Raw genomic sequence first — 24,757 nt, forward strand, 5'->3', positions numbered from 1 at the left:
AGCGTTCTGGTTTGAATACAATACAGTTCCTTTTATGTATGTGTGATTTTCTTTCTTTCTTTCTTTCTCTTTCTTTCTTTTTCTCTCTCTTTCTCTCTTTCTCTCTTTCTTTAATTTTGATGATGTGCCAGCAAACAATGTTATTTCTTTCAAAAGAGCTTCCTCAAACTTATAGGTGGAATTCTGTGGTGCTGGTGTTACAGCACTGCAAGATGAAGGTGCTATTGTAGTGTATGCAAGTATATCTGTATGAACCTGATACTGTTACCACAGAAAACAATAGCAGCCTGTATATGATGATGTAGGCTTATTTATATGGCAATAACTAGAGTATAAACCTTCTAGGCCCCTAAGTAGTTCTAGTAGTGAACGATTAAAGCCTGTACTCCCAGTGTCTCCTTTGCTATTACTGCCTGTGGCAGCTAGATTGTGAACGTAGGTAGAGCATATACTACAATTTACCTTTTGTTTACCATGGAGAGAATCCAAAGATTATGATAATAAATTAATGAAGAGCTAGAAACGATGTCAATGGAATAATGAGTGAGACTTGAATAGACCCTCAGCTTCAAGTAGTTTCATATGCTTTTGATCCCAGTTTGATCCCTCAAATGAGAAATTACAGATGAAAATATGAGCCTAATTTCAATCTCATAGTACTGCAAATCAGGCATGAATTTAATGAAGTATCTTGATTTTTTATGACAAAAAACTGGTAAAGGTGAGAACAGGAGAAGGGGCCTTGTTTGGTGTCCCCTGATTCAGAATCTAAACTTCACCTCTAGTGAGACAGCAATAGCAGCTAGTTAACACCTCCTTTTCCCAAAGTTATGTGTTGTTATTGATGATATTAGTACCATATACAAACAGAGAATTAAACAAATATAGAGCCATATGTTCCCCTCTGCTGTGAGGCACAGAGGGGAACCACAACACAAATAAAGGGGAATGGCAGTAAAGCCCCAAAGTAGCAGAATGGCGATGACAATTCTTTGACAGCGTCATTCATTCTCCCCAGCAGCTCACAAAGGTACATCTCAAGCAAAGCCACCATCTCCTTGTATGTAGGATGAGGACAGGAAGAAGTCACCTGCTACAAAAATTGTCCCCTCCCAGCAATCGAGCAAGCTTTGTGGAAGTTATTGTTCCTCCTGGCAGGATTAGCTTTGTTTTGGTGCTTGTACAAACCCCTGTAGTTTCTTTAACCAAATGTTATTTTGCGGGGACAAACAGTAGATCTGTATCAGCTACAGCCATGACAGGTGCAAGAATCACAGAAAAGCGGGTCATGGTGCTTCCGTTCCTTTTGAATCCCCCGAATTTGGAGTTTGCTTGTCTCTTTGTCTGCTTTTTCCTTCAGCCCTGCTCTTACAAGGAAGTACAGTCAGAAACAAAGCGAGCCTCATACAAATACCTGGCTGTTATTTGTATTCCTGCACCCTGACCACAGGAGATGATGTTACCTTCTGTGTCAGCATTTGGCTCGACATGTTTAGAATGCTTAGGAAACAAAGTATTTCTCAGTTCAAAGGGTTAGGTGTGTATACATACGTTCTAACACTTCTCAAGCAGTGAAAAAAAACAATGAAGAATGAAAAAGTTAGCAATAATGTCCTGTATGCCACTCATGCATGCCATCATTATACTTTTTAAGTTTCTGTATGGGATAAAAAATTAAAAGATAAGAAAAAGCTAAAACCTGTATGCCTGTTATATGACCCAGAAAAGGATCTGTGGGAAAAGCATGGCTGCCTTTAGAGCTAGAGAGTCAAGAGCAAAACCAATGAAATTTACAGGCTGCTTTTGGGCTAGAAGTGCTCCTGTGTTAGGTTGCTCAGGAATTTCCTGTTATAAATTGTTCCCTCAGCTATGGGTCTGAAGTAGACTCAGGAAATTACATGGCCCATCCTAGGTTAGGGAGTCCATTAGTTTATTCTAGGCTTTCAGGTGACATTATTTCGTCAACTTGTTACTTTCCCAGATAGACACTTATTTCTGATTTTGTCTGGCATTAATATTGTAACACTAATAAATATTGGGTTTAGGCTGCATTATGCCAGGCACAATAAAATGTTTTAGAAATATGAGATACATGAGATGGAGGGACACTTACAGTAGTAACAACAGTTAGCATGGACTGGTAATTTGCAAGTGTATAGTCAGTTCTTTGAAACCAGAAACATTTAGTGAAGGCCTAGTTGAATGCTAGCCATTAAGAAATGTCAATTTCTGGTTTTTATTTTTATTATAGCATTTTTTAAATAGTTGAACCTCAAAACTTTTGAATGTCTTTTTGCTTGTCTCAGGGCAAAAAAACTCAATATACAAACATATCTTTAATCTTTTGTTTTTCCTAATCCCTTTCACTATTTTGTAACAAATCCTTTTAAGCAGCTTCGCCAACCTCCATTTTCCTCCTCATGACAATATATCCTGCGATTGTTTTACCTTTCAACAAAAGAGAATTTTCATAATCCAAAGACAGTTTTCTACTTAATTTGTTTTTCTATTGAGCTGAAGCAGATTGTTTTATTAAAATGTCATAGGTTGTTATGTTGCTCCTCTCTCACCTGCATTCTCTTGCAGACTCCAGAATGGTATGAATAACAGGAGATTTGTAAATAATTGAATTAACAGCAAACCCACAGATATTTGGAGATGGATTTCTGGAAAAAATGATTTCTTAAAATAGGAGAAAAACAGCAGTGGTACTTAGAAAAGCTTCTTCAAGTTGGGAAACGTTCATATATGGTTTTCAGGTTTTGGCTGCGATTTAGACTGATATTTTTATATTTTTCCAGCAAGTTCACCTAACTTCCCCCATATTATTTTTATTATACACGGACATGACTCAAAATTATGTACAAAGATCAGTTTTAATATTTTACAGCCTCGTTTACAAAGATGCAGAGTACTCGCAGCTTCCATAGAATCTAATGGGACTTAGGAAAACTCAGTATCTCTGAAAATCAGGTCATTAATTTTGAAAATATGCATTAATTACTCTCTAGGCTGTAATAGCTCACTTGATGTTACTACAATCTACATTCTTTTGAAAAGTGTATTTTTCACCTGGTACACTGCGTTTTCTCCTAAAGAGCAGTCATATCTTATCATGTAAAAGCTTCTTTATAACCGATCCAATTATTGACCTGTGGCATTGACCTGAATGAAAAGTTATATTTCCAAAGGAATGGTACAACCTATTGTGTTAATCTGTTTGACAGGCATACTCTTGAAGGCCTCATGCTAACAATAGCTGTGAAATTTATAGAAATAATTAACTTGCTGAAACACAAAACCATGTATTTTCACTACGCAATAATTTAGGTAGTTTAAATTTCCATTTTCTAAATTACAGCTAGTCTAGAGTAGGAAAGAGTGTTTGCAGAATTTACGAAAACACGTAGTCCTTTTCAACATTTTGTATGGGTAGATTTTCAGATCTTATTGAAACATTTTTCTTCTAGCCTGAGACCTGCCACACCATGTTTATGAGTTGTAAACAGTGGTGGATTAACGAAAAACTGTTACAAGTCTTAACTGTAGGCTGTAACAATAATTCTGTGCTATTCATAAATGGCAAAACCTTGTCATGTCAACATTTCTAACTGGCGTAATTTCAATTAGGATTCTTTGTAATGAATACATTTCCTATGGTAAGCGTTATCTTTTATATGCATCTGTATAAAATCCTTCTTTAAAGTACTGTCACTTTCAACTGCTGCATTCGGTGTAATTTAGTGCTCTTGATGCTTTTGTGTCACATGGTTATAGGTAGGTAGATTAATAGGAAGTTCTATCTGGAAATTTCTTTCCTGTTATTGTTCTCCCTGAGCAGTTGATGGCTAAGTTAATTCTCTTTAGTTTTGTCATGCTCTAGAGCACACGTTGCCAAGCTATGATAAGCTTTACGGAGAGAAAAAAAAGCCCTTGTGTCCATCAAAGTCTTAAACTTGCATTTTAAACTTTGGCCTGACCTGATGTGCCATTCAAAAAGCTTCAAAAGATTATTTTTTTAAGAAAGGTTCAATATGTCCCGAGGCTATCGCTTTTGAGTTAAACTGGGTGAAGTAGAAATATTTTACTCATCAGCTTTGCAGTCACAGAGTTTGCCTCAGCTAGAACAAAACTGCTGAGGCATTTAGAGAAAATTAACCCCCCATCCTGGCAGCCAGATGTGACTGGTTTCTGATGAATGCACATGAGCGGGCTGAAAAATCAAGAGACTGTGAAATTCCTGTCAGGTCCGTGCAGCGCAGAATGGGCTATTGACTGCTTTCTATATCTCGCTCCATCATTCTTCTTGAACACTGCCATTAATTTCCTCTCCAGCTCTGACTTGGGGTTTTTCTTTTCCTTTTCCTCCCCCCTCCCTTTATTTATTTATTTTTTCCTCTTGTGCCCCCCTCCCCCCCCCCCAGCTCTCGGCGCTGCAGAGCAGGATGCGCAGGGCGCTGGCGGAGTACTTCCGACAGCGAGGCCTCCACAGCCAGGCTGGGCTGGCGAAGTTCCAGGCAGCCTCTCATGAGAACGCTCAGAAAATATTAGCTGTGCAGGTAGGTGATTGCAGGGAAGTGGGAAAGATCATTCTGATCTAGATTGAAAAGCAAATGATGGGTAGTGTGATGAAGCATTAAAACCATATCCCATCAGAGTTTTATAAATTTTTAACCTCTTTAATAAACTGGAATTGCATGAAGGATGAATTCAGTAAGTTAGCACATATACCATGCAGAGTTTAAAAAAAAAAGGGAGGGAGGGGGAAGGGGGAAGATTAGATTTATTTCTCACAAACCTTTAAAAAGATTATTATAAATACATTGGATATACACATTTGAAACATAACAGGCATTAGTATCGCTGTTCAGCTTTTTCAGAAAATGTTATTGTGTCCTGTTTTGTGCAAATATTATTTCCGTGGTAAACAATATTGTCATTTTCACTGTGTTCATATTTAATTTCTTTAGCATGAGACTATTGTTTGGAAGTGTCAGACCTCCGTAACTCAGTTATGTGGTAACTTTCCCTTATTTGTAAAAAAGCATGTCGGGGGTTGTGAGATCTAACAAAGGTTTCTAAATTTGTATTGTTTTGCGTTTTATGAGTTGTTCTCTAGGTAAGTGTTTATGTTTACTGGGAAAAATAACGACTACATAACGCTGTTCGAATGTTCTTGCTTTTTGTCTCGTGTAATGGTATGTTATTAATATTTCTGTAGAGCCACTCCTTTCAATCTCTTCCCATAGTTAATGGCCATAACCAGATGGCATTTGTGAAGGGTTTTTAGAAGACTTAAGTGAAAAATTTCTTCAGACTTATTCCTTGCAAAAAAAAGTTATGTAGCTAATACAGCTTTAGTGGAGCATATTCATGCAAACCTTGATCCGTAATTTTTAACAGCCAGGCTTTGTTGTATAATAGTGGAGACAATTTTATTAAATTTTAATATTACATAATTACCCTTTACAGTTAATAGCTGATGCATAAAAGTAAAAGCTAACTTGAATATAACTTTTAGAATTCCATTGAACTGCATCAGCCTGATGTTCTGTTTTCAGACTCTCACTAAGAGATAGAGAGGATTTTTATTTTAAAACTCCAGCTTTCCACATATGTTCTACTGCTATCAGAGATATAGAAAAACCTTGTAAAATCATATTAAAAGCAAAAAGTGAAGAAAAATTAATTAAAATAAAAACATAAGAAGATTTTCCCATCTATTAACGATTGGAAATACTCTCTTAATTTTAGGGAATCTTTTTCAGTGTTATATTTGTTAAATATTAGGCTAAATTGTATATTAATGAAGACAGGTAAACAGGGAATTACAGTCTTTTCATTTGAATTTCACATTCAGAATTTGAAAAACTGGAAAAACTCCTTCTTGATTTTTACAGTGGGGTAACTGTGATGAATTCTGATCTCGTCTTTGTTCAACTTACAGTAAGTGAAAAAAAGGAGTGATCAATATGCAACCTAGAGCTCATGAATAGTAATAACAGTATCCTAAAAGCCACAGGTGGCAGTTGGTTTCCTCCTACATGAATCTTTAAGTTTTTCTAATGTTATATAGCATTTTAATGGCTATACTATGAATGTAACCTATGATAGAACTCTTATTTCAGTAAGTACTCCATATTGTAATGAATGAGCTTTTCAGAAATCCTTTGTCTTGGCAAAAAATATTCCATGTATATTATTCACAGCAGGAATAAGCTGTATCTGTAAATCTTGTCATCCTGAATAGCTAGGCCTAAATTAAGCTTTGAGGTATAAGCCCCTGGAACGTTTGAGGGTGTTCAAATCTAAACAGCTCAGACCTGCCTGAGACAACATTTTATTCAAAATCTTAAAAACATTCTTTATTCATGCTTTCATTATCCATGTCATCCTTTTCTGAGAAGAGTTCTGTTATTCTAACATTCTTTCTATGTTTTTGTGCTGTTTGAGTGAAAATCACTTGCTATTCAAATAGTAAACAAGAAAAACATAAAATGGAATCTATTTCAGCTAAGAGGAATTACAGAGGTATATAAAAAAAGTATTTTCTTTTAACAATATAATATTCTTATGTTTTAGAGATTTTGGCAATGGTTTTATATATATATGTAGACAGGTGTCTTCATTTTGTCTCTGTTATTGTTAGATCAATCTGTCTTTCTGTCAATAAAGTTCTTATACTGATGACATTCAGCATAGTGGTAAGCACCTCCAAAATAAAATATGGCAGCTATTTTACAGACTCGCAGAATGGTTGAGGTTGGAAGGCACCTCTTCAGAACATGTAGTCCAACCCCCATGCTCAGCCAAGGTCACCTAGAGCACATTGCCCAGGACCTTGTCCAGATGGCTTTTGAATATCTCCAAGGATGGAGACTCCACAACCTCTCTTGTTCCAATGCTCAGTCACCTTCACAGTAAAGCTTTTCTTTATGTGCAGGTGGAACTTCCTATGTTTCAGTTTCTGCCCATTGCTTCTTGTCCTATCTCTGGGCACCACTGAAAAGAGTCTGGCCCCATCCTCTTGACACCTTCCCTTCAGATCCTTATACCCATGGATAAGATCCCCCCTCAGTCTGCTCTTCTCCAGGCTGAACAGTCCCAGCTCTCTCGGCCTTTCCTCACATGAGAGATGCTCCAGTCCCCTCATCATCTTGGTAGCCCTTCACTGGACTCACTCCAGGAGCTCCATGTCTCTCTTGTGTTGGGGAGCCCAGAACTGGACACAGTACTCCAGGTGAGGCCTCTCCAGGGCTGAGTAGAGGGGCAGGATCACCTCCCTCCACCTGCTGGCAACACTCTGCCTAAGGCACCCCAGGAGACCATTGGCCTTCTTGGCCACAAGGGCACACTGCTGCCTCATGCTTAACTTGTTGTCCACCAGGACTCCCAGGTCCTTCTCGGCAGAGCTGCTTTCCAGCAGGTCAGCCCCCCAATCTGTCCTGGTGCCTGGGGTTATTCCTCCCCAGGTGCAGGACCCTGCACTTGCCTTTGTTGAACTTCCTGAGGTTCCTTTCCGCCCAGCTCTCGAGCCTGTCGAGGCCCCTCTGAATGGCAGCACAGTCTTCTGACGTGTCAGCCACTCCTCCCAGTTTGGTATCATCAGCAAACTTGCTCAGGGTACACTCTGTCCCTTCATCCAAGTCACTGATGAATAAGTTGAACAGTATTGGACCCAGTATTGATCCCTGGGGGATGCCACTAGCTACAGGCCTCCAACTAGATTTCATGCCGCTGATAACAATTCTCTGAGCTGGGAAGTTTTGCTCGTTTTCAGTCCCCCTTCCTGTCTGCTCATCGAGCCCATGCTTCATCAGCTTGCCTATGAGGATGTTATGGGACAGTGTCAGGAGCCTTACTGAAGTCAAGGATAGTCAAGCCTTCAGTGATGCCCAGTGACAGGGCAAGAGGCAACAGACACAAACTGAAACACAGGAAGTTTCATCTGAAAATAAGGAGAAGCTTCTTTACAGTGAGGGTGACAGAGCACTGGAACAGGTTGCCCAAGGAGGTTGTGGAGTCTCCAACTTTGGAGATATTAAAAGCCATCCGGATAGGGTCTTGGGCAACATATTCTAGGTGACCTTGAGCAGGGGGGGTTGGACTAGATGATCTCCAGAGGTCCCTTCCAAACTCAATTGTTCTGTGATTCTGTGACAGACAACATCCACTACTGTCCCCTTATCTAACGAGACGATTCCTTTGTAGAAGGCTGTCAGATTTTTTAACTATGATGTATCCTGTTTGAATCCATGCTGACTACTCCTGATTGCCTTCTTGTCCTACGTGTGCCTGAAAGTGGTATCCAGGATTAGTTTCTCCATCACCTTCCCAGGGATGGAGATGAGGCTGACCAGCCTGTAGTTTTGTGGATCCTCTTACTTGCCCTTTTTGAAGACTAGAATGAGGTTTCCTTTCTTCTAGACCTCAGGCACTTCTCCCGATGGCCATGACCTTTCTCTTTCTTCCTTTTCTCTCAGCATGACATACACTTAGTTTGTTGCTGTTATTAATGTCAGTATAACACTAAATGTTTTGAGAATGAGAGCCTATTGCACTGAGCATGTGTAAGCATGCAGCAAAAAGGTGATCTCTGCTCATAAGAACTGGCATTCCAGCAACTTCATTGACTAGAGCAAACAAAAGAAGGTGAATCACAAAGGAAGAGTGAATTAGGAGAAGCAGTAGATACAGTACATTGACTGCCTAACTGTTTTCTAACATTTTATAGAAGCCATGACCGGGGTGAGATCCAAAGAGAGATTTAAAAGTAGCTAATGTAGAATGGTAGTTTTTTTTAACTTTTTACCAGGTACATTTTAACTAGAAACACTCTTCAGTTATACATAACGAGTTTTTGGTAAATTATGACATGAAAAACAAGAGCTGCCTCAGAGTGGAGGACAGATTTTGACCAGTGGTTCACCATTACTAGCCTACACTGTCTGTTAAGCCTGGGTCTAAGCCTACTTTAAAGGTCTAGATTTGCATTCCAGTCACACAGAAGTATGGTGCAGATAGGGCTCAGTGCTTGTAAGAGTTTGTGCTCAACCTGTTCAGAGAGGAGGAAGAAATGTGGCATGTAAAGGGAAGATAACAAACAGTAGCCAAAGCAAGTTGTGAAGAGCATGCTTGCGGTAACACATATTGGTGGAATTACCTTTTAATAGTGAAATTTAACAAACAAAAAAAGAGAAGCAAAACCTTAGGAGGGACCTAAGTTAGAAACAAGACCTTAGTTAATTGTAGCTTGAAAAAAATAATACTTAAATCTGTATAAGAGTTCCAAAAGTAGAGTTCCAAGAGTAGAGCATTGCAAAGACGGCAAACTTTCTTAGTGTCTGATCTCAAATTTATTTTAGAAAGAATTATACGTAGTACTAGCCTAAATTTCTGTCAGTGCCAAACTTGGCACCAGTGCCATTGGTCATCTGCCCTTCCAGTTAAGCATGGATCTGAGCTTGCTTCTAATTCCAGGCTTACCTTCCAGTCACACATTACTAAAGCATATGCTTAGGCTAAGCAAGTCTGAGCACATGCAGCTTAGAGGGTTTGGGAAGTCTAAATATATTACAATCCAGAACATGATAGTTATTTCGAACTTGACTGTCTATAAAGCTAACAGCTAGAAAAAGGGGTGACAAGTAGATGAAAAATGAAAGAGTCATTCAGCTTGGCCTGTGTCTGACCTCTCCCAAGCCTTCATGCACTTGCAAGCATGGAGATTTCCTTAGTAAATCTTGCTTTAGTAATTGTACTAAACTGAACAGGAATGCTGAGGCTTAGTGAAACACAGGCAGCTTATCCCTTGGGGCGCTCAGCTCACCTGTGTCCGCTCTGGGATGTTGCTGCCTCCTGGAATCAGCAGCCAGGCCATAAGGGTTCTTCTGTCTTTCCAGATGCTGCCTGCTATCACTATATTAAATGACTTAGGGCCAGATTTTCTGCTTTGCCCTGATTACGCTTAGTGTAGCAAAGGCAAAGAGTCACCCCTCTGCCTCTTTGGTTCTCTGTCCAGCTTTAGCACTGGCTGTACAGCTTTGTGGTCTACTTCACGCTAACCAGCTGCCCTGCCATGGTACACTTTACCAACTAGATAATAACTAGAACACAGTCTTCTGGATGCACCTCTGTTTTGCTTTGTATTCTGAGAACTAAGAACAACTAGTACTTTTTGGAGTGATGCAGAAGATGATGAAGCTGGCTACGTGCTTACTGAGCTCTCACGAACGATTATGTGACTGAATAGAGAAGAATATGTGTTAGCAATATCCAAAGCATCAGCGACATAAGAGGAACCCGTGAAAGCAGAATTATGGGAGTCAACCTTTAGGTCAAGTATAAATGCTAACTTCTCCTTTTTTGGCTAAGGGTTGTTAGTTTAAGCATTTAGTACCTGGTGGCATTTATAGGTACTTTTTAAAACAAAATGACAATTTATATTGAATTTTTTTTTTTATTTCAGCCATCCAAACTTTTAAATACACGATCCCTGATTTTTGTATTACTCTTGTAGCCATTTTGTTTTTTCAGCATTTAATATTTGCCTTGGAAATAGGAATCATCATCTGATTAGCCAGTGACCATATGCTTAGTGAATATACTTTATGGAGAAGACAATCTGAAAAATGAGCATTTCAATAGTGATATTTTTAAAAAGTATAGAAAAATATTCAAAAGCAATAACAAAGAATAAATATGTTTGGGTGCACATTTGCAATGAAGTCCACTGCTAGAGCAGAAATCAATGGCTGAAGTGACTTACACTTTCAATTTTGGCTCTTCGTTTATTTTATTTTTTGTGGAACAAAGTGCAGGAACAATTTACTGGGCAATCTTCTTATGCTTTTTTCTAACCTGTTTCAAATTCTAATAATTCATTTTCTACTGTCTGAGTGCAACGAGTGGCAGAATTTGACAGAGTAGAATTGCCGAGGAACATAAGCACTACTTTTCTTTCATTCTAGAAAGTTTGCATACATGCTTAATGGCTCTGAAAGGAGATTTTGTTTTTAGCCGTGGTAGTCAAAGAGGGTTCTGTATTTTCTGTCATAGATTATTCTGATTCTTCATGCAGACTTAATTATCTTAATAGTTGAAGGACATCCTATGTAATAGGAAAGGAACAAAGACTATTGATGAAGCCAATGACAGCTTCTCTTCAAATAAAAGCTGCGTGGAGATTTCTTCTGGTCAGGGCTTGAAGAACTGTTACAGAGCAATGTGGGAAACGTTTCACCATCAGTTCGTGCTATCTACGGTCTGTAGTTTGTTGGAGAACTTTGGTCTTCAAATATCCTATAATTACTAAAAAAATGTAATCTAGTAGAAAATAATAAATGTCATCTCTTTAATTAAAAAAATTGAGAAAAAAATATGATCTTTTCCCCAGAATTGTACAGATACGGTATTTGTCATGTCAAGGACTTTTGTTTTTCCAGTATTTTGGAATTTCAATAACTTCGCTCATGAGTAAGTTCAATTTGCTATCTAATTGCAGAAATGATATACAATGGGAATTGTATTATTTTGGACTACGACGGTAGTTCAGACCTACAGTCTTCAGTTTAGTCCATCCTTTTAAATGATTTATTTGACTTACTCTGCAAAAATTATTTTTGGGGCCAGAGTGCTAACAAAAGAGGAGTATCATTTCTATCCTCTTTGTAACTTTAAACCATTTAATAAGTATGTTTTCTGATGATGGCACCACAAAGCTACGTTTTTTAAAAAAATACAAAGTTATTGGCCTAGTTTGTACTAGACTTGCACCTTCAGAAGCCATTCACATCAGGGCAGTTATTAAATTGAATATCAGAGTTCAGAGTTTGGAAACTTCTTAGTTGGTAGTAGCTTTATCCATTTTGCGTAGGTGGAAATGGTTACATATGACACAAGCAAAAGACGAATCAACCCATAGACTCTGTCCCCTTCACTTCAGAATGCTTTAATTGTTTATATGTTTATATGTTTTTCACATTTTTTACTCATTTTGGTTGATTATTCTGAAATCTTTAAAAACTTCTGAGCTAAGTTATAAGCTGTTGTAGCTCAGGGTAGTTCCACTGTATTGAGGTATTCCAGTTCACACTAGAAGAGAGATTAAGTTATTTTGCCTTTTTTTTTATTTGGACAATTTTTCAGAGGTCACTAAAGAAAGGAATATTCTTTTCTTCTGAGGGAGTCTTTGTGGCTATTATATCTGGCTTTAAGGAAATGTTTTATCGAATAGACAAAAAGTTTTTGGTTTTCATGGCAGCCTGTTTCACCTCTTCATACAAAAGAACCAATGCAGTTCCACTAAGGCCAGGACCGACTGTAATCATAGGTATTACAAGCAGGGCTTGTCCCTTTGCTTTGTGGAAAACACTCATTCTTGATTTGCTTCTCCTCTGTCAGATCATAGTCAATTTAAGTACATCTTTTGTTCTCTAACTTATTAACACAGGTGTGTTATGGTGTCCCTCAGGGTTGATACTTTTCAAAATCTGTATACCTTCTCTTTTATTTTTCTCTGTTATGGATTGAGTTATCACCATTTATGTTGATTACACTCAGTTGTATATTTTTTGCCTGCTGATTTCACTTTAGTAGTCTTGCTGCTTCTGCCTTTTCTTGGAGACACATGGGGCTGAATGACAGATAACCTTTCTTGAGGGGACATGGCTACACACCTTTTAATTCAAAACTTTTTAAATTTTCTCATATTTATTCATACTAAACATGTAAAACATTGAAATTAAATTTTGCTGCATGCCAATGATTTTATTGTTTATTTGTAAAATATTTCTTAGATACAGTTAAAAGGGAACTGAGACCAACAAAATAGCTACTTTTGCTTCTGTTCATGGCATTGATGTTTCTGTGTTGAAGAGTTTGTTACTTGATTAATAGGATTCTAAGTAAACATGGAAATCAGCCTATAGTATACTATTTCTAAAATCTATGGCTTTCTTCTCAAATACTTGTGAATTTTGGATCATAATACTTGGAATTCTTCAAAATATGATCTCGTAATTTATTCAGATCTTTAAATCAAACAAGATATTATTTTTATGTCGATTTTTTGTAGATTCACTTGATGACCCTGACCAGCTTTCACCAGTATCTTTGAATTTACTTCTCATCTAGGTGATGTAGGTGGCAAACGCAGCCGCCCATGGCATAGATATGCAAAATGTTCATGACCGTTCATTTTGTTGTTGCATGATGAGAGGGACCCTTCCGGTGACAGGGTGGAGAGCAACTTCAAAAAAAGCGCAATTCAAAATTCAAAAATTCAAGAAAAGAATTAGAACCTGCTTGCTTTCTTTGCCCATTTTTTTGGTCTGTCATTTCTGTTATCATATGGCAAAATTCTGATGTCTTGATTGTGCCATCGCTTCCATTAACATTTTTGAAGTGAAATGTACATATAATTCAGTGCAACTCAATTGCATTTAGTTTTTTATGCCACTTGTGCCTGCCTCATGCTTTTTGCGCTTTCACAAAAAAGCACTGACATAGCATTAACATTTCCTGACATGCATAGGAATGCCTGTAAGTGGTCCTAACTGGCAAGAGCTTCTATGACTTTACTTAAAAATTTCAGTATATAAAGTAAAGGTGATATGAGTCACAGAAAAGTGGCAGCCTCCCGTGTATGCTGTGAAGATAAAGAAAAACAGGGCAAGCATTTCTGCTAACTAAACTGGAATCGTTACCTGCAGGACGGTCCTGCTAGTTGCCTGTAAGGATAAAGGCTAGAAGGTGGTCTCTGCAAACAAACACATTAGCCACATGCTTTTAAGATTAACCTGAGCAGGGTTATTGTGGTGATAAGCTATTTAGTTTGTTTGCAGGTATACATTTTCAATATATAAGTTTTGTGCAGAAATATGTATCAATATTTTGAGTAGTAAAATTATGACCTAACAGAAGAAGGAAGGATGTCATCTAATCTAGCAGATTTATTTTTAATTTTATTTTAAAAGCAGAATCCCCAAGAATTACATTTCTTCGGTATTCACCACCACTTGAACTGGTATTCATCATCATTTCTGTGTTACCAGACTAGCTAATTGTCTACTTTCTTACACTTTCTAGTATCCACACACATAAATGCCTTAATATTTTGAAATATGCTGAGTAACAGAAGGGTGTAGATAACAGTTTTCTAATAACAAAACACAAGATTACAGAATTAGAAGTTCCCTGCAAGATAATGTGATATCTGACTGTAAGTGATGATGTGATAACCAGGCAATCTTCATTTATCATTGAGGAAAAATTATTCTCTCGTCAAAGTGAATTGGAATCCAGAAACATAGTCCATGAATTCACTTTTTATTACATCTGAAACTCTCTTAAAATTTATCTGATAGTTTACATTCACAGGCCAAATACACAAAACTGCAGTCAGGTCTGAGGAACTGGCAAACCTAAATAGCTTTACTACATTTAGTGTTGGCATGGGAACTCAAACTAGTAGATCCTACAGATAAGAGGAGAAAAATTGTGTTACCCTCCAACTTCTTAAAAATTGATCCACTGAGCCATATCGCTGTTACAGCAGTCTTTACATCTCAGATGTACTCTGTACACCCTGACAGAGTGATTTGGTGGTTTAGTTTATAAAAATGACAGAAGAAAAATTTGCTAAAACACTAGATCATGAATTCTAAGTTTTTCAAATAATATTAAGGCTCTTGAGACTGTCGTGTTTGATCTCCTTTCCAGATAGGAGGATAAATAGGATAAATTTTACTTTTTTTAACTAAATAAATAAAATTAATGTTGAAATGTCTGCATAAAATATGTCAAGCTAATATTACACAAGTAACTAATTTATTGTCTCTGAACTTTGAGGGTTTTTTTCTGCAATCCTAATAATTGTATTATCTTTTTTATGCCTCTGATTGATTTCTTTCCCTTTAAAAAGCTTCAAAATTATAAAAAATCATATTAACACTTGCCATGGTTATGAACAGAATTAGTGCCCATATACTTATCTGCCACTTTAGGTAATGCAAAAAAGGAAAAGCAGTAGTTGGTTATCATCTGCATCTTACTCTCTTCCTCACCCTCTTTATCTAATGTAGGACCTTCTAGTTCATTGCTTCTGCTTTTCCCAATCCAATTTCAGTGCTGCTTCTCTCTCCAGATCAATGTGAGATCTCTTTCTTACATTTGACTCATTCTCAAGCTACAGGCCCAGCCACTTCTGCTCTCCCTTCAAGCTCCTCTTCCACTTTTCCACTCTGACACTACCTATTGGTTTTCATTTTCCCTCATTCCATTATTACTTTCTCAAAACCCCGCCTTCATCATTTTTTTCAACCAGTTGTAGCTTTCTCCCAGCTCCAAGGCCTTTACACCTGCCGATTCCAGTTTCTGCCCTTACCTTTTTCCTTCCCTGCAGTGCAGGTTTATCTCCTCAAAAGCCTTCTTCTCTGACTGTAATTTTTGCTCAGTTTTGGCTCTTATTCTGTTGCGTTCATATCAAGCAATTTCCTCTGCCTCCAGAATTCCTCTACCAGATGAATTACCGCACAGGCCTGACACCTCTACTCTAAGATCTCTAGACCCAACCCAAGCCACAACTGTCCTGAGATGCTACCGCTGGAGAAACCTTCCTTATTGTGGGGCTCAAGTTTGCAAAAATCTAATTTTCAGAGATAGTAAACTCAAGCTGACATCTCCCAAACACAGTGAAACCGTGTTTTTATTATTACTTAGGCAAATTTTGGCAAATTTCATTGGGGACAGTGTATAACCCATGCCTGTCGTGGAAGTCCTTCAGCAGCCAATGCCCAGCTCCAGTATATGGGGATGCTAGCCACTGGGGAAAGTAGAGGTCATCTAAGTATTTCAACACCGAAAATATATTTTTTCCCTATCCTTATCCTTGGAATTAGCTGAAAAAATTTTGTAGAAATTTTCCCCCAAAATCGTGCATTTTAACCCAATGTTTAAACTTCAGGTAAGTTGTAAAAAATTTTATAATGGATCTTATAAAAAGAATTGCTTGGCAACTTTCATAGTATGCAATTGTTCCAGCCCTACCTACAATTCTGGGGACTTTCCTTTTAGACTACAGCAAAAGTAACTGAAGTGGTTCAAACAGGAGTGGATTAAAAGCCGTTAATAATTAATTCAGATTCTTCCTATAGTTAGCAGAACTTATAGGAATCCTTGCTTCATGCAGAGCTTAGCTGTCTTTGTTTTTATGTATGTGTTATCAGTATCTGCGACAATATAGGAAAAACTATGCAGAGACAGTTTTCTTAAGCAGTATTGGCTAAAGAAGAGAAAACATAGTTTGAATGTACTGTTTGCTTCCACCAGCTGAACTGATAGATACCTGTATTGCCATAGACCAAACAACCTTCTAAATAGTTCAAGTTCATATAAAATGCTGTGCTTCTGAGGCTTTCATGCTAAAATGGTTATACATATTTGGGTACTGGGTTCAAGTTTAAGAACATATTATAAGTAACATCAAGGTTTATTTTGATGATACTATAGTTCATGAGTTTCGTGAGAATATGGCCCAAAATGACAAACCTCTCAAAGATCATTTCGATCAAAAGATTTCTTTTGTGAGCAAAGCTAGAGAGGTTTTGCACGTACTTACCTAGTCAAGAAGCCAATGGGAGTTTTGAATGACAAGAGAATGCAGCTATGAGGCAACAAGAAAGATGTTTTTTCAGCTATTATGCATCGAAAAGAAAAGGAAATGACACTTTCTAGATTTGCTTTCCCAGCAATTGACAGAAGCCTTCAGCTTGTAATTAAGAAAAGTTAGAAGTCCGTTTTTTAGGAAGACAAGATTAAGGATAGAATTTATGACGTTATAATGTTGCCAAATTAGCAAATGCTTAGCAATGGATTTGTACGTAAAAAATATGAAATTAAATTTCTTTATCCAGTACAGTGAGTAAGGAATCAGAGAAATGACGTTTTAAATTAATGATTCAACCTTGCAACATCACTTTGGGCTATCTGAAGTTGAATAACCTCCTTCTACCCATTTTAAACATATATCATAACACAGGTTTAATGATGAACTGTTTACATGTTGAAAGCTCCTTTTTGGCAGCTCTTCTGTTTTTGTCGTTACCTGAATTAATTATGGTAGTTCAGAGCATTGCTGGTAAACAGGCTGATATATCATAGATTATAAGCTCATCTACTAAACTCTTAACCATGGTTGCAAAGTAGATTATCTTATTTAAAGACAGCAGTTTAAAAATTTCAATGTTTAATTTAATTATCCTTTCCCAGAAGAATATAAAGAAATCAGAATCCTAGTGTGAATAACATTATACTTATATAAGAAAACTTACAGGAACATTTTTGCCTCAAACTCAATAATTTTAGTTATAATCACTAACTATGTTTTTGTTTTACAGAATCAGTATGATTTGGAAAAAAATAAAATTGCTTTTAAAGTACAAAAATAATTATGAACCACTTGAAATGTAATGTCTGTATTTTATTTCTCATCAGAATTCATTAGTGTGTAACATCAATAATTTAGCCCATCATTTGCCAACACTGACTTGGCTCAGTAGTTCAATCATGTAACCCTGTAAACTCACTTTCCATTAAAATGAATGTTGCTGACAAAGGATAACTAAAGAGATACTTCATTTATTAGCTAAAGAGATACTTCATTTATCAACATTTTTAAATTAGGAGTTTGGGACCACAGACACTTAGCTGGATAAATTATTCAAAGGAATCTTTGCATTAGGCCTAAAGATATCTGTAGAATCAAATACAGTGCTATCCAGAATTATTACTGTCTTTCATTTGTGTAACATGTAATTCACAGTATACTATTCCAGAAACCAACAGAGCCACCTGCAGAGAATCAAATGACCTACCAGAATGAAATCCTCACTGTCATGTACAAAATTATAAAATGTGTAATGGTTATCCTGTATTTTGATTGACTCAATCAAGCATTTCCCACAGAAAACTCCTTACGAGAAACTTCTTGCAAGAAGCACTATAGAAGCACTATATTAGAAGATTCTAAAGTTGCATTTGAGGTATTAAATATTTTACATTATTTTACTGTAAGCAGCATCCTCAAATCCAGTCATTATCTTCTCCAAACACAGCCTTTTAAAATACACAGATTCAGATGTGATAGCCCAGCTTGTTGCTTCTCCAGCCTTTTACCTTGACACCTACTCTCTTCTGCCAAGATCCTGGTTTCATTTTCTAAACTTCAGTTCTTTATTTTGCTGGTGTATGACAGTATGGATGTAAATATTTCTTTTTTTGAAATAAAGAGCTACCTGAAGCATGAGGGGACAAAGTTAGGAATAAAACCAAAACCTCTGAGCTGCCATAATTATCATGTCTTTTGACTATATCTGTCTGAGAAGATAGGTCAGGAAACCAAATCCTTCCTGAGGACAAATCGGTAAACATCTGTCACAGTACCAACATAATATAACTGACATCTGACGGCATACAATGAGGGCTGCTGTTTGTGCTGCAGAAGGAACTAATTTAGGATATAAGCAGAAAGAGAATAAAGATTTTATGATACCAGTTTGGTCCAAGCCACTGAATTACCATCCATTACCCTTCTCAAAAGACTGTATGATTGTTTCGTTAGAAAATATTTCCTTCTTTTTTCTTTTTCTCCAACTCTGCATTGGCAATATTCGTAATCTTCAGACAAAAACCACTTCTTGAAGCCGTGTTCCAGGCACATCATTTTGTGATTTGCTATAGTCTCTGTAGCAAAACATTCCCTGTGCTCACATGCTGTTATGAATACATACTTAGGATACTCCAGGCTGAAGAGTGAGGGATCAAATTTAGGTCTTGAATTTGCAACTGTTCTCCTAAGAAGAATTTTCCTAAAATGAATGGGATATTTTCTCCGAGCCAGAGCACTGTGGTAACTCTGTTAGCAGAGGAAAAGTGTGTGATTGAGACTGAAAAAGGAAAAGAGACTGACTACAGTTGGCTAATTCAGGAGACTGAAGAGATTTGTACAAGGAAATTTTTATTGTAAAGCATTTTTTTTCTTCTTTTTCATCCTTTTTGGGGGGAGAGTGGGGTGGAAAGGATTATGCCTTGGAGAGCTACTCAATACTCAAAGATAATTTTGAAGAAAATGAGAACAGAAGCTATTTTCTTAATACAGTTAGTCCTGTATTTCTCATCCCTGTAATATTCAGCGCTGCTACAAACGCATGGCAGCAGTTGTTGGCACCCCTACTAGCACTGGGGCAAAAAGTTGAGAGTTGAGAACTCAGGAAAAGGAGCTGCTTTCGTAAACATAACTCTCCCCCAAGGACGTGCTGGGCCAAAGCAGCTTCACTGAGTTGCTTTGGCATGCCAGGCTGTCACGGCTATCAGGGAGTTTTACTGTAGCATTTTAATCACCTATAACTCCAGAAAATCCCTCTTTTCATTTGGCACAGATTTTCAAAGCTACCAGTTTTAGTTTTATTGTGATTTTTAAAATAAAAATGAAAAAGCATATCAAATGAGGAAAAGTATCTCTATTTTTAACGTTATACTTCACTACAAATAACCTTTAGAATACAAAAATAGAATAGATACTTGAGTCTGGTCCTACTGATCAGTGATGAAGCTTAAAATGACTTGTTTGGATACATGATTTTTTCTTCAGGTAAAGGAAGAATAGTCTGAATCAATGTACATACTCTCACTGCGTTGCCTTGGAGTGAAACTCCAATTCTGAAGGCTAAAATTAAATTTAGGTTATAACAGTATTTGCTGTGGTGATAGTTTTGCTATAATCTTGATGGTCTAAGAATATAAGCAAGGCACATTTTATAAGGAAAGACACTGTCTTTTATTATACTGGAATAAAAAGATAAGCTTTAGAGTACACAAGCCTTTCCTTTCTTGTTAGCATCACTACTTATAATCTTTGATAAATATCTGGGAGGATGTTGAGCATTGTTATGTTCTTAGTTTCAGTGAAATTCTGATCCGTAATCTAATTATCACTTGATTAACAAATATAGGTATAGTTATGCAGCAAAGACTTCAGACTTCCACGTATATTCTGATCTTTCTTAGATCTTAATATTTAATTGAACTCAATGTGATAATAATTCTCCATATTTGGTCCTGCCTCCTTTGACCTATACAGATGATGAGTCCGGCCACTGCTGATGTAACATTATTCACTTTCTTTTCCATTTGCTTCTCATTCTTTTTAATTTCTACTTCTTTGTTCTGAACAGATACAGTCTCAAAGGGAAAGATATTAGAGGAGATGAGGAAGGAAATGATTTGACTAGATAGGCCAGATTAGAATTTGAAATATCGAAAATATGATGATGCAGTCTTCTGAATTAATGTATAGTTTTTCTCCAACTTCGTTCGTTTTCCCAGTTCTGTGTGTCTCAAGGATGAAAAGCCGGTTGCTTTCTTTCATCTATTGGTCATCGAACAGTCGAGTTTTTCCTGTATATAAACTATAAAATTTTTCATTGCCTTAGAGAGTAGCTCAGACAGTATCTAATTCAGGAGCTCAGGCTGTAATAGCCTGGCCGTGTCAGTGTCACCCTGACAGATATGATGCTGCCCCGGAACCTTTCAGGTTGAGAAGTTTTGCGCTTTAGCATCTCCAGTATAATTTCTGCCTTACTGAGATCAACATACAGAAGGGTGGTCCGTTTTGGTTACCATTTGATTTCTAATAATTTTGAAAAGCCCTTTAAAGTAAACATGTGTCTTAAAATAGCACTGTCCTATCAAGGAGTACTAAAAGTTTTTCGATTTCTTGCTCTAATCTTTTATTAGAGCAAATGAGTGGCAGAAGTACAGATGACTTTGAAGTCCAATCAGCTTGTTTTAGGGGCTAGAGAAGCCTGTCGGTTATGTTTGGATCCCCTGTGAAGCAGCACTTGCAGTTATCAGTCCATCTTGTAAGAAGAAGGCAGCTGCAGGGTGGACACAAATGTCCTTCCAGAGTTCCCTAACATAGATAAAACTGAACCATGACTTTCCCCCTCCCCAGCCTCGAATAGTACAAGCTGCCTTTCTGATTGCTCAGTCTTCCTAAAAAGTTTTAACCTGTCTTCTTCCTCCGCCGTCCTTCTCTAAGGACGGCGGAGGAAGAAATGTCCTGCAGTGTGCAAGCTCAGAAGCATGTCCCTGAGATTGTAGGAAAGTCTTTTGAAACAAAGGAAAATTTACTGAAGCATGGGGGAATTTTGGCAAAAATTTTCTTCAGTCTGTTCTCCAGTTGAATAGTTTTCAAGCCCATCCCTCTCATAATGCTTTATACATTTTTCTGGTGATCTTGTGGATTTACTAGAATATCTTCACTTATTTCAGGGGTTTTGCATTATAGTGGCAAAGTGCAGTTTACAGCTATTATCCTTCCTCCCCCCACCAAAGAGGATTAAATCATTTATTTTTGAGCAAGTCCTTTCTAAGTAACTTTAAAATGTGCCATCTGAGAAACAGATTTGTAATTGGGTATGTACCACACCTATGGAAAAGTTGATTCTCCAGAAGTTAGGTTTGAAATACACCCATGTTATAATGCTTATTAAACAGTAATATTTTGCACATCTTTGAACTAAAATGTCTATGGAAAAGTCTTATGGAAAATTGATCTTCAAGTACTGTTTGGCCAGATAAACAGTGTAGAAGAAAGTTGCACGATAATTGACCTTGCAAATTCAGCAGGAGTTACAATAGCCACTGTTTCCCACTGTCAGTGCTTGCTAATAAGAAATACTTCTCTATCACTTACTTGGATTTCTAGCTATAACTCCTACAGTTATGATGTTTTGAGAAAGGACCTTATGTGGCCAAAGTTCATTTCCTGTTACCTTTTTTTCTTTACTCCAGCAAGTGACTCTTTGTAAGCCTCCATCAGGAAAATTGTTATAAAATATGTTTCATTAGCAAGAGAATCAAGTTACTTGCCTGTTATTAAAGTTTTGCATTCTATCAGACATGTGCACAAGTCACACTTCCTTTCTTTTCCCTCAATATGTTAGGTAGGACAGCTAAGAAATTAAGAACCAGTAAAGGTTAATAAGGACTCAGGGCTTGATTTTTATAGTTTTCTGGTTTTTAAAATCATTAATTTCTTTAGAGTTACACCTAACTTACATCCACGTGAGAGTCAAGCATTAAATTTGCCTTGTATTTTCAGTCTTTATTTCTAATAATTTGAGAGTTACTAGCATATGATGCTGTCAGACTAATGGGGCAAATTGGAAATAAGCGACCATATTTTATATGATTTTATATTTAAAATAAATAAATTCTGAGTTTTTAAAATGAAATGATGAAAATTATCTCATTGAAACACTAATAAAACATATGACTGTCCTATAAACTTAATTTACTTAGTACATTTTATAGGCACTGTAAAATGCAGCTTCCTTCTTAACAAGCTGAACCTCTTTAGGGAGGGGAGTGGAAATTTTCCCATGACCCAGTGCTTCACAAACATGTGAAAGAAATTCAACTAAAACAAAATGAAACATTTTCTCCATAACAGCTATACTAAGATTCAAATCACTGTCTCATTAAAGCCTGTCGCCTGATTTGAGAATTCAATTTGCATGAATACAATTCCATTAAAGTCAGTCATGGAAATGAGATCAGGGATAACCTATAGTTACTTTATTTTGGATTTCAGGAAGGAAAGAATACATCCACAGCTTTCTGTTGTCAGTGCATGAGAACCAAAGTGTATAGTAAACCTTGGCCCTAGGTAGACATATCAGTATCATTTTGTCAATGAGCCAGCACAGAAAATTTTGCTTTAAACCAATGCAGTGTAATCTTAGATGTTTTATTAAATATATTTTGAAATCAATTCACTATGGTTAATAAACTGTCCTTTGGTGATTAGTTTTCCCACTTGTAAGCAGTAGTTAGTGAAAGTCATACTCAGCAATATGTACATATATGTTAATATTGCCTTCTTGGTACATTCTACCCAAATAAAAGCTACTGACACTCCAGACAAGATTGTGCCAGGAGATATTCTACTAAATTTCATTTAGTAATCAGCTTTCTAGAATAGAAGTGCATGCTGAAATGATAATATTTTTGACTTTATATGTCTACATACCTCTAATCATTTTAACAGCAATTAGTAAATAAAATTTCTGCATCGCTTTCTTCCCCAGTAGGAAATGAGAAAGCTGCAGTTATTTATTTAGGTTGTGGGGCAACATCATGCATTGGTGAAAAATTTTAGAGCATCTTTAGAAACCAGAACAAGAAAAGTGGTACTAGATCCAGTGCCAGCTTCTTTACTGAGTGTGAATTTCAGCAAAATCTTTCAAATTAAAATTAATAATTCAATAAAATAATCTCACCACTTCTTCTCCTTCTTTGGCCACCTTTCTTGTTTCCTCCCTTTAACTATTTCACCTCAAAACTCATTTCTACTCCATTTGGCTATAGCGCCATTACACTAATTGCTCCCTCTACCATCTGCCAATGGTGGCTGTTAAAAAAACAGATCTCTTGCATCTCAGGATGCAAGTGGACTTTAGAGCAGGTTGCTTTTTAATATAAAGGGGGTAATGAGGCTGGCAACAGTTTTTGAAATTTAGGGAGATGAGTACCTTCTTCCAGAAACTCAAGTTTAGGATGAAGCGATGGTGACACTGCCTCTTCAGAATACTGGTTTGTACCTCTTCACCTTCAGAAGGCTTACCTTGCTGCTCAGACTTCCTGAAACCAGGAGATTGCACCAAAACGTTGATGGTAGTGACAATGCACCTATGGCAAGATGGCATAGGCCTTGTTCCCAGCCTACAGAGCTCACTAGTAAAAGGACTTTCAAAGGAAAAGATCTCCAGATCCTCCAGTTACTTTGCGGCTTTTTAGCTTTTGAGTATAGAAATGAGAAGCAAAAATCTTATGCTGCTATAATCATTAGAGTTTCTTGGCCTGAAACTGCACTCAGTAGGCAACAATGATAAATAAAACAGGGACAGGGAGCAAGCTCCAGCACTAGACCACAGGCTCTCAGTACTGTGTCCCTGTTCTCACACACAATTGTAGCCTGTGCCAAGTAGCGCTCTCCAAGACAACGTACTAACCTGGCTCAGAGGACAGCACAGAATAGAGATCATTTCCAGTAGGCACTGTGAATTAAAACCCACCAGTTTTGCTTCTTTCAGGCTAAACAGTCTCCCACCACACTCCCTGGAGACTTTGCACCCTCAAGCACTTGTATTTATTTCCCTTTCCACATCCATGGGCGTGCAACACACACTCCCATTTTCATACGAACACTTTTCTGAGGGGCTATACCGCTCTGAGTAGACCCCACATTGCTCCAGATATATTGAATGAAAGATACACACAGAACAGTAATTCTGCATTAGAATTCAGAGGAGGGGCCTAGATAAGACTTGTGGTTAAGGGCTACATAGCAGGGATGTGACAGATCTGTGCCAGTTGGCCTCAGAGTCAGGAAGAAGTCCCTGGCGCTGTTTTATTTAGCAGTGATACCATTGCCAATGTCTGCCAAAACTTACCTTTTTCAGACTTTATGTTGTCACAGGAAAGGAAATATCTGAGTATGCAGAGGAGTGTTAATGAGTGGATGATAAACGTTGTGGTTTTCCCTCTTTTAATTTTAATTCTTGCCAAGAACCGGCTGCTCCTTTGGAAAAGGGAGGAATAGTGTAAGGATTATGGTGAGGAAAAAGTACGACGTGGTGAAGGAATGAATGAAGAGACCCTTTCCAGAGCAACTATTTAATGCATAACATGCTTC

The 24,757-nt window shown here is 37.3% G+C and overlaps 1 protein-coding gene across 3 annotated transcripts in view; it reads left to right on the forward strand.

The window, feature by feature from the left end:
- Positions 1-24,757, forward strand: part of CCDC178 (coiled-coil domain containing 178) — a 193,748-nt gene that overhangs the window by 161,530 nt on the left and 7,461 nt on the right. For all 3 annotated transcript variants that reach the window (XM_068932793.1, XM_068932794.1, XM_068932791.1), the window contains one exon: positions 4,425-4,559. In XM_068932793.1, coding sequence (XP_068788894.1) covers positions 4,425-4,559 — 135 coding nt within the window. The remainder of the gene's footprint in view (positions 1-4,424; positions 4,560-24,757) is intronic.

Source organism: Struthio camelus, chromosome 2 (assembly GCF_040807025.1).
Source record: "Struthio camelus isolate bStrCam1 chromosome 2, bStrCam1.hap1, whole genome shotgun sequence".
In the NCBI taxonomy this organism is placed as follows: domain Eukaryota; kingdom Metazoa; phylum Chordata; class Aves; order Struthioniformes; family Struthionidae; genus Struthio; species Struthio camelus.